We start from the raw sequence: 15000 nt of genomic DNA on the forward strand, positions 1-15000 counted from the left end.
TTGTAGGTTGAGTCAGTGGTAATGAAGGCAAATGCAATGTTAGCATTCACTTCCGGAGCATCGGAATATAAACGCAGGGATGTAATGTTGAGCTTTTATAAGGTATAGGTCAGACCACACTCGGAGGGTTGTCAGCAACTAAGGAAGGATATGCCGGAATTGGAGAGGATCCAGAGCAGGTTCACCAGAATGACCTCGGGAATGAAAGGGTTAGCATACGAGGAGCGTTTGATGGTTCTGGGTCTGTACTCACTGAAGTTTAGAAGAATGAGGGGGTATCTCATTGAAAACTATCCAATACTGACAGGACTAAATAGAGTGGATATGGAGAAGATATTTTCTATGGTGGGGGAGTCTAGGACCAGAGGGCACAGCCTCAGAATAGAAACACATCCCTTTAGAACAGAAATAAGGAGGAATTGTTTCACCCTGAGGGTGGTGAATCTGTGGAATTGATTGCCACAGACGGCAGGTCATTGGGTGGTGGTTGATAGGTTCTTGATTAGTTCCGGCATCAGAAGTTACAGGGAGAAGGCAGGAGAATGGGGTTGAGAGGGGTAATAAATCAGCCATGATGGAATGGTGGAACAGATTCGATGGACTGAATGGGCCAATTCTTCTCCCATGTTTTATGGTGTAATTGTTAAATCTTTCATCTCTTTTCCAGTTGCATGCACTGTAGGCTGGCTGCCAGTAGATGGCGGTCATAGCCCAAACTTGAGGAGCTGGGTGTCATGAGCGAGGGAGTTCGGGGCCAGAGCTGCTCCCGGGGGTAACACCAGAAAACGTGGGGCAGCATGGTAACATAGTGGTTAGCAGAAAGCTTTACAGAACACACAACCCGGGTTTAATCCCTGCAGCTGCCTCTAAGGAGTTAGCCCGTTCTCCCCGTGACCATATGGTTCGGTCTTGTCCCACAGTCCAAGCCATTGTGATTAGTAGGTTAATTGGTCATTGTAAATTGTCCTGTGATTAGGCCAGGGTTAAATGTGTGTGCTTCCAGACATTCTGTACACCAACATTGAGATTGCAGAAAGAAAAAGAGAATGCAGAGTAAAGTGTCACAGTGACAGAGAGTGCAGTGCAGGTAGACAATAAGGTTCGAGGTACGCTGGAGACCGAGATGAATGGAGGGCGTGAGGGGCTGAGGGGAGAGAATGTGGAGGAGAGAGGAGGGTGGGGAAGGGATGATGGAGGGGAAGTGGGGGCAGAGAGTTACCGGTGGGGGTGTAATTCTCTTGCAGGTAGGGTCCATCGTAGTCAGAGTGGGCGATCTGTGCGTAGGCAGGTGGGGGTCGGGCCTGCAGCATGGGGGTGTAGTCCAGCCGATCCTCCTTGTTCATGTCCATATAACCCCCGTCACTGTCGAAGGAGAGAGCCACGTAACTGTGGGGAGAGAACACGGGCTGAGTGTGAGAGGGAGGGAGAAGGTACACACACAGCCTCTCACCTGTCTCACACACACACTCACAGTCTCTCTCACAGTCACACACTAGCACACACTCTCTCTCTCACACACTCAGTCTCTCACACACACACTCACAGTCTCTCTCACACACACTCACAGTCTCTCACACACTCAGTCTCTCACACACACACTCACAGTCTCTCTCACACACACTCACAGTCTCTCACACACACAGTCTCTCTCACACACACACACACAGTCTCTCTCTCACACTCAGTCTCTCTCACACACACACAGTCTCTCTCACACACACTCACAGTCTCTCACACACACAGTCTCTCTCACACACACACACGCACACACACACAGAGTCTCTCTCTCACACTCACAGTTTCTCTCACAGTCACACACAGACTCTCTCACACACACTCACAGTCTCTCTCACAGTCACACACAGTCTCTCTCACACACACTCACAGTCTCTCACACACACTCAGTCTCTCTCACACACACACACAAAGTCTCTCACACTCAGTCTCTCTCACACACACACACACAGTCTCTCTCACACACACTCACAGTCTCTCACACACACACGCACACACACACAGAGTCTCTCTCTCACACTCACAGTTTCTCTCACAGTCACACACAGTCTCTCACACACACACTCACAGTCTCTCTCACACACACTCACAGTCTCTCACACACTCAGTCTCTCTCACACACACTCACAGTCTCTCACACACTCAGTCTCTCTCACACACACTCAGTCTCTCTCTCACACACACACAGTCTCTCTCTCACACTCACAGTCTCTCTCACACACACACAGTCTCTCTCACACACACACACAGTCTCTCACACACACACTCACAGTCTCTCTCACACACACACACAGTCTCTCACACACACACTCACAGTCTCTCTCACACACACACACAGTCTCTCTCACACACACACGCACACACACAGAGTCTCTCTCTCTCACTCACAGTCTCTCTCACACACACTCACAGTCTCTCACACACACTCAGTCTCTCTCTCACACACACACGCACACACACACAGTCTCTCTCTCACACACACACGCACACACACAGTCTCTCACACACACACTCACAGTCTCTCTCACACACTCACAGTCTCTCACACACTCAGTATCTCTCACACACACTCACAGTCTCTCACACACTCAGTCTCTCTTACACACACTCAGTCTCTCTCTCACACACACACAGTCTCTCTCTCACACTCACAGTCTCTCTTTCACACACACACAGTCTCTCTCACACACACTCACAGTCTCTCTCACACACACTCACAGTCTCTCACACACACACTCACAGTCTCTCTCACACACACTCACAGTCTCTCTCACACACACTCACAGTCTCTCACACACACACTCACAGTCTCTCTCTCACACACAGTCTCTCTCTCACACACTCACAGTCTCTCTCACACACACTCACAGTCTCTCACACACACACTCACAGTCTCTCTCACACACACTCACAGTCTCTCACACACACACTCACAGTCTCTCACACACACACACAGTCTCTCTCTCACACACACACAGTCTCTCTCACACACACTCACAGTCTCTCACACACACACACTCAGTCTCTCTCACACACACTCACAGTCTCTCACACACTCAGTCTCTCTCACACACACACACAGTCTCTCTCACACACACTCACAGTCTCTCTCTCACACACTCACAGTCTCTCTCTCACACTCACAGTCTCTCTCACACACACAGTCTCTCTCTCACACTCACAGTCTCTCTCACACACACAGTCTCTCTCACACACACACAGTCTCTCACACACACACTCACAGTCTCTCTCACACACACACACAGTCTCTCACACACTCAGTCTCTCTCTCACACACACACAGTCTCTCTCTCACACTCACAGTCTCTCTCACACACACTCACAGTCTCTCTCACACACACTCACAGTCTCTCACACACTCAGTCTCTCTCACACACACTCAGTCTCTCTCTCACACACACACAGTCTCTCTCTCACACTCACAGTCTCTCTCACACACACAGTCTCTCTCTCACACACACAGTCTCTCACACACACACTCACAGTCTCTCTCACACACACACTCACAGTCTCTCTCACACACACAGTCTCTCTCTCACACTCACAGTCTCTCTCACACACACTCACAGTCTCTCACACACTCAGTCTCTCTCACACACACTCAGTCTCTCTCACACACACTCACAGTCTCTCTCACACACACTCAGTCTCTCTCACACACACACAGTCTCTCTCACAGTCACTCACAGTCTCTCTCACACACACAGTCTCTCTCACAGTCACACACAGTCTCTCTCTCACAGTCACACACAGTCTCTCTCACACACACACACACAGTCTCTCTCTCACACTCAGTCTCTCTCACACACACACAGTCTCTCTCACACACACTCACAGTCTCTCACACACACAGTCTCTCTCACACACACACACGCACACACACACAGAGTCTCTCTCTCACACTCACAGTTTCTCTCACAGTCACACACAGACTCTCTCACACACACTCACAGTCTCTCTCACAGTCACACACAGTCTCTCTCACACACATTCACAGTCTCTCACACACACTCAGTCTCTCTCACACACACACACAAAGTCTCTCACACTCAGTCTCTCTCACACACACACACACAGTCTCTCTCACACACACTCACAGTCTCTCACACACACTCAGTCTCTCTCACACACACACGCACACACACGCAGAGTCTCTCTCTCACACTCACAGTTTCTCTCACAGTCACACACAGACTCTCTCACACACACTCACAGTCTCTCTCACAGTCACACACAGTCTCTCTCTCACACACACACACACACACACGCACACACACACAGAGTCTCTCTCTCACACTCACAGTTTCTCTCACAGTCACACACAGTCTCTCACACACACACTCACAGTCTCTCTCACACACACTCACAGTCTCTCACACACTCAGTCTCTCTCACACACACTCACAGTCTCTCACACACTCAGTCTCTCTCACACACACTCAGTCTCTCTCTCACACACACACAGTCTCTCTCTCACACTCACAGTCTCTCTCTCACACACACACAGTCTCTCTCACACACACACACAGTCTCTCACACACACACTCACAGTCTCTCTCACACACACTCACAGTCTCTCACACACACAGTCTCTCTCACACACACACGCACACACACACAGAGTCTCTCTCTCTCACTCACAGTCTCTCTCACACACACTCACAGTCTCTCACACACACTCAGTCTCTCTCTCACACACACACGCACACACACACAGTCTCTCTCTCACACACACACGCACACACACAGTCTCTCACACACACACTCACAGTCTCTCTCACACACTCACAGTCTCTCACACACTCAGTCTCTCTCACACACACTCACAGTCTCTCACACACTCAGTCTCTCTTACACACACTCAGTCTCTCTCTCACACACACACAGTCTCTCTCTCACACTCACAGTCTCTCTTTCACACACACACAGTCTCTCTCACACACACTCACAGTCTCTCACACACACAGTCTCTCTCACACACACTCACAGTCTCTCACACACACTCAGTCTCTCTCTCACACACACACGCACACACACACAGTCTCTCTCTCACACACACACGCACACACACAGTCTCTCACACACACACTCACAGTCTCTCTCACACACTCACAGTCTCTCACACACTCAGTCTCTCTCACACACACTCACAGTCTCTCACACACTCAGTCTCTCTTACACACACTCAGTCTCTCTCTCACACACACACAGTCTCTCTCTCACACTCACAGTCTCTCTTTCACACACACACAGTCTCTCTCACACACACTCACAGTCTCTCACACACTCAGTCTCTCTCACACACACTCAGTCTCTCTCTCACACACAGTCTCTCTCTCACACACTCACAGTCTCTCACACACACACACAGTCTCTCTCTCACACACACACAGTCTCTCTCACACACACTCACAGTCTCTCACACACACACACTCAGTCTCTCTCACACACACTCACAGTCTCTCACACACTCAGTCTCTCTCACACACACTCAGTCTCTCTCTCTCACACACACAGTCTCTCTCTCTCACACTCACAGTCTCTCTCACACACACACAGTCTCTCTCACACACACTCACAGTCTCTCTCACACACACAGTCTCTCTCTCACACACTCACAGTCTCTCTCACACACTCTCACAGTCTCTCACACACACTCACAGTCTCTCTCACACACACTCACAGTCTCTCACACACACACTCACAGTCTCTCTCTCACACACTCACAGTCTCTCTCACACACACACACAGTCTCTCTCACACACACTCACAGTCTCTCTCTCACACACTCACAGTCTCTCACACACACACACACAGTCTCTCTCTCACACTCACAGTCTCTCTCACACACACAGTCTCTCTCACACACACACAGTCTCTCACACACACACTCACAGTCTCTCTCACACACACACACAGTCTCTCACACACTCAGTCTCTCTCTCACACACACACAGTCTCTCTCTCACACACACAGTCTCTCTCACGCACACACTCACAGTCTCTCTCACACACACTCACAATCTCTCACACACTCAGTCTCTCTCACACACACTCAGTCTCTCTCTCACACACACACAGTCTCTCTCTCACACACACAGTCTCTCTCTCACACACACAGTCTCTCACACACACACTCACAGTCTCTCTCACACACACACTCACAGTCTCTCTCACACACACTCAGTCTCTCTCTCTCACACTCACAGTCTCTCTCACAGTCACACACAGTCTCTCTCTCACAGTCACACACAGTCTCTCTCACACACACACACAGTCTCTCTCACGCACACACACACAGTCTCTTTCACGCACACACACAGTCTCTCTCACACACACACAATCTCTCTCACGCACACACACACAGTCTCTCTCACGCACACACACAGTCTCTCTCACAGTCACACACAGTCTCTCTCACACACACACAGTCTCTCTCACGCACACACACAGTCTCTCACACACTCACAGTCTCTCTCACACACACTCACAGTCTCTCACACACACACTCACACTCTCTCACACACACTCACAGTCTCTCACACACACACACACACACACAGTCTCTCTCACACACACTCACAGTCTCTCTCTCACACACTCACAGTCTCTCTCACACACTCACAGTCTCTCACACACACACTCACAGTCTCTCACACACACAGTCTCTCTCACGCACACACACACAGTCTCTTTCACGCACACACACAGTCTCTCTCACACACACAGAGTCTCTCTCATGCACACACACACAGTCTCTCTCACGCACACACACAGTCTCTCTCACAGTCACACACAGTCTCTCTCACACACACACAGTCTCTCTCACGCACACACACAGTCTCTCACACACTCACAGTCTCTCTCACACACACTCACAGTCTCTCTCACACACTCACAGTCTCTCTCACACACACAGTCTCTCTCTCACACACACAGTCTCTCTCACGCACACACACACAGTCTCTTTCACGCACACACACAGTCTCTCTCTCACACACACAGTCTCTCTCACGCACACACACACAGTCTCTCACACACACACTCACAGTCTCTCAAACACACGCAGTTTCTCTCACACACACTCAGTCTCTCGCACACACACTCACAGTCTCTCTCTCACACACACACAGTCTCTCTCACGCACACACACATTCTCTCTCACACACACACTCACAGTCTCTCAAACACACGCAGTCTCTCTCTCACACACACAGTCTCTCTCACGCACACACACACAGTCTCTTTCACGCACACACACAGTCTCTCTCTCACACACACAGTCTCTCTCACGCACACACACACAGTCTCTCACACACACACTCACAGTCTCTCAAACACACGCAGTTTCTCTCACACACACTCAGTCTCTCGCACACACACTCACAGTCTCTCTCTCACACACACACAGTCTCTCTCACGCACACACACATTCTCTCTCACACACACACTCACAGTCTCTCAAACACACGCAGTTTCTCTCACACACACTCAGTCTCTCTCACACACACAGTCTCTCTCTCTCACACACACACAGTCTCTCTCACACACACACTCACAGTCTCTCAAACACACGCAGTTTCTCTCACACACACTCAGTCTCTCTCACACTCACACACAGTCTCTCTCAGTCACACAGTCTCTCTCACACACACACTCACAGTCTCTCTCACAGTCACACTCAGTCTTTCTCTCTCTCACACTTGCACACTCTCTCACACAGTCACATAGTCTCTTCACACATTCAGACACACAATATTACCCAAACACGCACACAATGTCTCTTCTCTCATGCAGTCTGTCTCTCCAATGCAGTGTTTCTCTTTCTCTCTGACACACACACACTTTCTCACACATTCACTACTCATTTCTTTCTCAGACACAAAATACACATACAATTTCTCTCTCACACACTGTTCGTCTCTCTCTTTCACACACACAATATCACACTCACACACACTGTTAATCTCTCTCACACACAATCTCACACTGTCTCTCACACACAAATTGTTCATCTCTTTATCTCTCTCTCTCACACACAATCTCATACACATACACAAAGCACACACATAGACACACAACACACACTCACACTGACACACAGTCTCTCTCTCTCTCTCTCTCTCTCATACACACATATATAAAGTGTTCATCTCTGTTTGTCTGTCTGCCTCTCTGTGGTTGACCTGCCCACTTGTGGGTGGGGGGTGGGGTGGGGTGGACACCAGACTGACCGTAGACTGAGCCAAGACAAACACCAGAAGAATGCATGAGGAAATGGTCCATGCAGTTACTCACTGGATGGGAAACTGCTGGCCGGTGGGCTGAGGGTGTGTCTGACTCCCAGAATTGTTCAGTCAGTCCACGCCTCTCCTTACACTGATCCACACACACCTCTTGTGGCTAAACCATCACCACAGATGGACTAAGGAGGGAGCGAGGGGAAAGATAGCTCTTTGGAGCATAGGACATAGGAACAGAAATTTGCCATTTGGCCCATTAGTTCTGTCCCACTATTCCCTCATGGCTGATTTGTTAACCCTTTCAACTCCATTCTTCTTCCTTCTCCCCATAACCTTAGACAACCTATCAACCTCCTCTTTAAATATATCCAATGACTTGGCCTCCACCATATCTGTAGCAAAGAATTCCACAGATTCACCACCCACTGGCTAAAGAAATTCCTCCTCATCTCTATTCTGAGACTGTGTTCTCTGGTCCTGACTCCCCCAAGTCTTGAGACAAGGAGTTCTTTTGAGGTTCCAGGAGTCTGACCCAGGAAAAGGAAGGGGAGAAGGGAGGGAGAGGAGGAGGAGGGGTTGGAGACCCTTTCATCAAGTCTCAGGATGCTGAATGGGGTGTCAATGTACTTCTAACGTTGTAACTCCACACCAGAGAGGTAGCGGGGTGGTGAAGCATCACCCTGGTCTGTGGAATGAAGTCACGTACACACAAGCCTCTGGTGGGTCACCAGAGAATTGGGTAGCTTTCCCCATTGGTTCATATTATTTCTGCTAGCTCACTTCTGGCCTTGGGGACCTTTCAGCCAGGGTCCGCTCGGTCGGTGTTCAGGCAGACTAAAGTTACCTCTTCATCCTCTCGAATTTCATGTTGTCGGAGGTCCCGGTTGAGGGTGTCCGTGCTGCCTCACCATGGAACTGTAGGAAGCTGTGCTTGTTGCGGTACAGGTAGTCCACCAAGTCGCCATGGCGACAGTACTCGGTGATGATGTAGATGGGTCCTATTGGGGGCAGAGGAAAGAGAGTCACTGAGGGAGAACCCTCACCCTCCTCCACCCTCAACATCAACCTCACCCTCACACTCACCTTCCCCTCTTCCACCTTCAACCTCACTCTCATTTTCCCCTCCACCACCCTCACTTTCACCTCCTCCGCCCTCACCCTCACCTTACCCTCCACCCTCAACCTCACTCTCATGCTCACTTCCTCCCTCAACCTCAACCTCCCCCACCCGCACTCTCACCTCCTCCTGCACCCTCAACCACACCTTCACACTCACCTTCCCCTCTTCCACCTTCAACCTCACCCTCATTTTCTCCTCCACCACCCTCACTTTCACCTCCTCCACCCTCACCTTACCCTCCACCCTCAACCTCACTCTCATGCTCACTTCCTCCCTCAACCTCAACCTCCCCCACCCGCACTCTCACCACCTCCTCCGCCCTCAACCTCACCTTACCCTCCACCCTCAACATCAACCTCACCCTCACACTCACCTTCCCCTCTTCCACCTTCAACCTCACCCTCATTTTCCCCTCCACCACCCTCACTTTCACCTCCTCCACCCTCACCTTACCCTCCACCCTCAACCTCACTCTCATGCTCACTTCCTCCCTCAACCTCAACCTCCCCCACCCGCACTCTCACCACCTCCTGCACCCTCAACCTCACCTTCACCCTCCTCCTCCCTCACCCTCATTTTCAGCTCCTCCTCATAGGTGATGAATACTGTATCAAAGGTATTTCCTGCCCAGGCATAGGGATGGGACAATCACTGAACCATTCCGGAATCTCCCTTACTCCTGGACCCTATGTAAAAGGGGGCAGTGAGATGAGGGATGTCACCAGTAAAGTGAGCCACCAGCCTGCTGCCTCTCTCGTGCACAGTGGGCTCCAGCCGATGCACTGGGCCGAAACTTGGTTAAGGTCCGGCCTGGATTCAGGATGAGCCTGAGGCCTACAGGCCTTTGCCAACGAAGGTTGGCTTAGTAGGCCTCAGGATTCAAGCTGTGAATCCTGTCGGCCTGGAGCCTGGTCTAATGACAAGGGAGGGGGTGGGAATGGGGGGCTGTCATTGTGATTTTACCTCCTTTGGTACAGGCGCCCAACAGGTTGACGATGTTGAGGTGAGGTCCAAGGTGGCTCATGATTTTCAACTCGGACATCAAAGCTTGTTTCTCACTGGTCCTGGCAGTAGCTGCAAAACACAACAGAGAGGATCAGGGGGAACATGGTCCCTCTCAAATGATCCCAGACACTCTCTCAAATCCTCTTGTGACTTTCAAGATTCGAAACTGTTTAGTGTCATTTCCCGCATTCAAGCATAAAGGAGAACAAAATAATTGTTACTCCAGATCTGATGCAGCACAAAAAACACAATAAGTATAAATACATAAGATGGCTTATACACATAGATTGTTTATATGTCCATAAAGTGACACTAGGCACAGGAGTGTCTGTAAGGTGACTGACAGGAAATGATAAAGTAGTGATGGTTGGGGGTGTGGAGGGGTGGGTTAGTGGGTGGAGGTGTCGATCAGCCTCACTGCTTGGGGAAAGTCACTGTTTTTGAGTCTGGTGGTCCTGGTGTGGATGCTCCTGATGGGAGTGGGACAAACAGTCCACGAGCAAGGTGGGTGGGATCCTTCACAGTGTTACTGGCCCTTTTCCAGCACCTTTCTCTACAGATGTCCATGGTGGGTAGGCTGGTGCCAGTGATGCTTTGGGCAGTTTTGACTAACCGTTGTCAAGCCTTCTTGTCTGCCGCAGTGCAGTTTCCATACCTTTAGAAACTTCTGAAATGTGCAGGAAATGGAGGATCATGATCATTGTGGACATTGTGTTAAAGTGGCTCTGAAAAAACTGGAACAATCCGCATGCTGTTTTAAAAAAGCTCTGAAAAATGGAACAATGTCGACATTGCTAGATAGGCACTTGAATGATGGGATATGGATCATGAGGGGGTAGGACTGACTTACATGAATTGACAGTGTTTTCGGCACCGACACCGTGGTCTGAAGAGCCAGTCCCTGTGCTGTATTGTTCTATGTTCCCTGCTCCTAATGGACACCATGCCCCTCCCCTCCCTCCCCTTGCCAGATGAGGAAACGTTGACTCACTCTTCAACATCTTCACAGCAACCTTCATGATGGAATCGGACTGACTCAATCCCTGAGCTGTGGCTTCCACCACCCGGCCAAACGCCCCTGATCCGAGCGTCCTTCCTGAAAGATCCAACACACTAAAGTCAATGCTGATTAGAGCTCGGAACGCCACCCGGCCAAACGCCCCTGATCCGAGCGTCCTTCCTGAAAGATCCAACACACTAAAGTCAATGTTGATTAGAGCTTGGAACGCCACCCGGCCAAACGCCCCTGATCCGAGCGTCCTTCCTGAAAGATCCAACACACTAAAGTCAATGCTGATTAGAGCTCGGAACGCCACCCGGCCAAACGCCCCTGATCCGAGCGTCCTTCCTGAAAGATCCAACACACTAAAGTCAATGTTGATTAGAGCTTGGAACGCCACCCGGCCAAACGCCCCTGATCCGAGCGTCCTTCCTGAAAGATCCAACACACTAAAGTCAATGCTGATTAGAGCTTGGAACGCCACCCGGCCAAACGCCCCTGATCCGAGTGTCCTTCCTGAAAGATCCAACACACTAAAGTCAATGCTGATTAGAGCTCGGAACGACACCCGGCCAAACGCCCCTGATCCGAGCGTCCTTCCTGAAAGATCCAACACACTAAAGTCAATGCTGATTAGAGCTCGGAACGACACCCGGCCAAACGCCCCTGAACCGAGCGTCCTTCCTGAAAGATCCAACACACTAAAGTCAATGCTGATTAGAGCTCGGAATGACACCTGGCCAAACGCCCCTGAACCGAGTGTCCTTCCTGAAAGATCCAACACACTAAAGTCAATGCTGATTAGAGCTCAGAACGACACCCGGCCAAACGCCCCTGAACCGAGCATCCTTCCTGAAAGATCCAACACACTAAAGTCAATGCTCCCAGTGGCCGATTAGACCATCCAACCCTGAAAGTCACTGGGGCATGGGAGAGAAACTGGGGCACCGAGTCACAAGGAGAACGTACAGACTTCACAAAGACAGCGCAGTGGACACAATGAAACCGGTGCCTCTGGGGCTGTGGGGCACAGGTAATGGAGATGGTTAGAGTACGGGGTAGCAGAGGGAAGCGCAGGCTAACGGTGGGTACTCAATGGGGGGTATAGTGGCTGGAGGACATTACTGAGCTAGGGAGCAGTTTCGAACAGGGATTTTCACAGGGGTATATGAGCTAGAGGAGGTTATGGAGGTAGGGTGGGATTTAGAATGGGGGGAGTTTACACCCAGAGGGGTATAGGGACTGGAAGAGGTTATGGAGAGAGGGAGGTGTGCAGAATGGGGGGTTTACACAGGGAGGGGTATAGGGTGGAGGATGTTACAGAGATAAGGAAGGGTTTAGAATCTAAAGTTTCACATAGAGGAAATAGGGGATGGAGGAGGTTACACTGATAGGGGGCAGATTGGGGATACAGGGGTGGACGAGGTTACAGAAATAGGGAGGGGTTTAGAATGGGGGGTTACTCAGAGTGGATATAGGGGCTCGAGGAGCTTACAGAGATAGGGAGGAATTTAGAATGGGTGGGTTTTCAAAGGGAGGGGTTTGGGGCTGGAGGAGGTTACAGAGATAGAGAGAGGTTTAGAATGAAGTGTTTACACAGAGAGGGGCTGGAGGAGCTTACAGAGATAGGGAGGAATTTAGAATGGGTGGGTTTTCAAAGGGAGGGGTTTGGGGCTGGAGGAGGTTACAGAGATAGAGAGAGGTTTAGAATGAAGTGTTTACACAGAGAGGGGCTGGAGGAGGTTACAGAGATAGAGAGAGGTTTAGAATGAAGTGTTTACACAGAGAGGGGCTGGAGGAGGTTACAGAGATAGAGAGAGGTTTAGAATGAAGTGTTTACACAGAGAGGGGCTGGAGGAGGTTACAGAGATAGAGAGAGGTTTAGAATGAAGTGTTTACACAGAGACACTTAGGGGCTGGAGGAGGTTACAGAGATAGAGAGAGGTTTAGAATGAAGTGTTTACACAGAGAGGGGCTGGAGGAGCTTATGGAGATAGGGAGGAATTTAGAATGGGTGGGTTTTCAAAGGGAGGGGTTTGGGGCTGGAGGAGGTTACAGAGATAGAGAGAGGTTTAGAATGCACTGTTTACACAGAGAGGGGCTGGAGGAGCTTATGGAGATAGGGAGGGGTTTGGAACGGGTGTTTTCATGGGGGTGGGGTACAGGGCTCTGAGAATATACAGAGGTAGGGACATGTTCAGAATGGGGGTGGGGGTTCATGGAGAAGGGTATAAGGGCTGGAAGAAGTTACAGAGATAAGGAGGGGTTTAGAATGAAGAGTTTACAGAGTGAGGGGTATTGTGGCCAGAGAGGTTACAGAGATAGCAAGCTCTGCAGAATGGGGGATTTACACAGGTAGGGGCATACGGGTTGGTGGAGGCTACGGAGATAGGGAGGCGTTTAGAATAGGGGTTTTCACACAGAGGGGGTATAGGAGGTTGGGAAGGGTTTACACAGGGAGGAGTATAAGGGGTGAAGAAGTTTACAGAGACATTGGGATGCCCTCCACATATCCTCGAACTGTGTTGGTCATTACAAAACGACACATTTCACTGCATGTTTTGATGCTTTGAAGTACACTTGGCATATAGAAGAAGAAGAATAGCCCTTAACTCGGCAGTGGAGTTATCGGGGCACCGTCATGACGGTGTTTCCATAGCAACCTATTCTTGTTTTTACGAGGCCGAGTTGCCAGCTCGACGCTCAACCCGACTTGGATTCGAACTCGGGAACCTTCACTCCAGAGTCCGGCGCTGATGTTATTGTGCCACCAAGCGGGATTAGGCATATAACGGTAATTCAATCTTCTTTTCCTGCAACTTATTAATTTTTTAATGAATTATTTCTGATAATTAAATATGGCTGTGTTATCTATGGACATCTTCATGTGATAGCACATGTAACTTCCATGTCTGGGTGGCACTAAGCCACACATCTGAGTCGTGTAGTGAAGACACAGTCAGTAACTAGATGGAACCATGCTTGCCACCAGCACATCTGTAGGGCAAAATATACATCACCTGCAGCGCAGGTTGACTCTGTGGTTAAGAAGGCATACGGTGCATTGGCCTTCAATAACTGTGGAATGAGTTTAAGAGCTGAGAGGTAATGTTGCAGCTATATAGGACCCTGGTCAGACCCCACTCGGAGTATTGTGCTCAGTTCTGGTCGCCTCACTACAGGAAGGATGTGGAAACCATAGAAAGGGTGCAGAGGAGATTTACAAGGATGTTGCCTGGATTGGGGAGCATGTCTTATGAGAATAGGTTGAGTGAACTCGGCCTTTTCTCCTTGGAGCAACGGAGGATGAGAGGTGACCCGATGGAGGTGTATAAGATGATGAGAGGCATTGATCGTGCGGACAGTCAGAGGCTTTTTCCCAGGGCTGAAATGGCTAACATAAGAGGGCACAGTTTTAAGGTGCTTGGAAATAGGTACAGAGGAGATGTCAGGGGTAAGTTTTTTTTACATGGAGAGTGGTGAGTGTGTGGAATGGGCTGCCGGCAACAGTGGTGGAGGCAGATACAATAGGGTCTTTTAAGAGACTCCTGGATAGGTACATGGAGCTTAGAAAAATAGAGGGCTATGGGTAAGCC

General features: G+C 50.0%; 1 protein-coding gene across 3 annotated transcripts in view; it reads right to left on the reverse strand.

Moving 5' to 3' along the window:
* pdgfrb (platelet-derived growth factor receptor, beta polypeptide) overlaps positions 1-15000 on the reverse strand; it is a 143446-nt gene that overhangs the window by 22401 nt on the left and 106045 nt on the right. For 2 of the 3 annotated variants that reach the window (XM_073067086.1, XM_073067084.1), the window contains 4 exons: positions 11396-12004; positions 10363-10473; positions 9124-9277; positions 1220-1386 (listed from right to left, as the gene is read on the reverse strand). In XM_073067086.1, coding sequence (XP_072923187.1) covers positions 1220-1386; positions 9124-9277; positions 10363-10473; positions 11396-12004 — 1041 coding nt within the window. The remainder of the gene's footprint in view (positions 1-1219; positions 1387-9123; positions 9278-10362; positions 10474-11395; positions 12005-15000) is intronic. The other variant, XM_073067087.1, reaches the window with a different exon arrangement.

This window comes from Hemitrygon akajei, chromosome 15 (assembly GCF_048418815.1).
Source record: "Hemitrygon akajei chromosome 15, sHemAka1.3, whole genome shotgun sequence".
Taxonomy (NCBI): Eukaryota; Metazoa; Chordata; class Chondrichthyes; order Myliobatiformes; family Dasyatidae; genus Hemitrygon; species Hemitrygon akajei.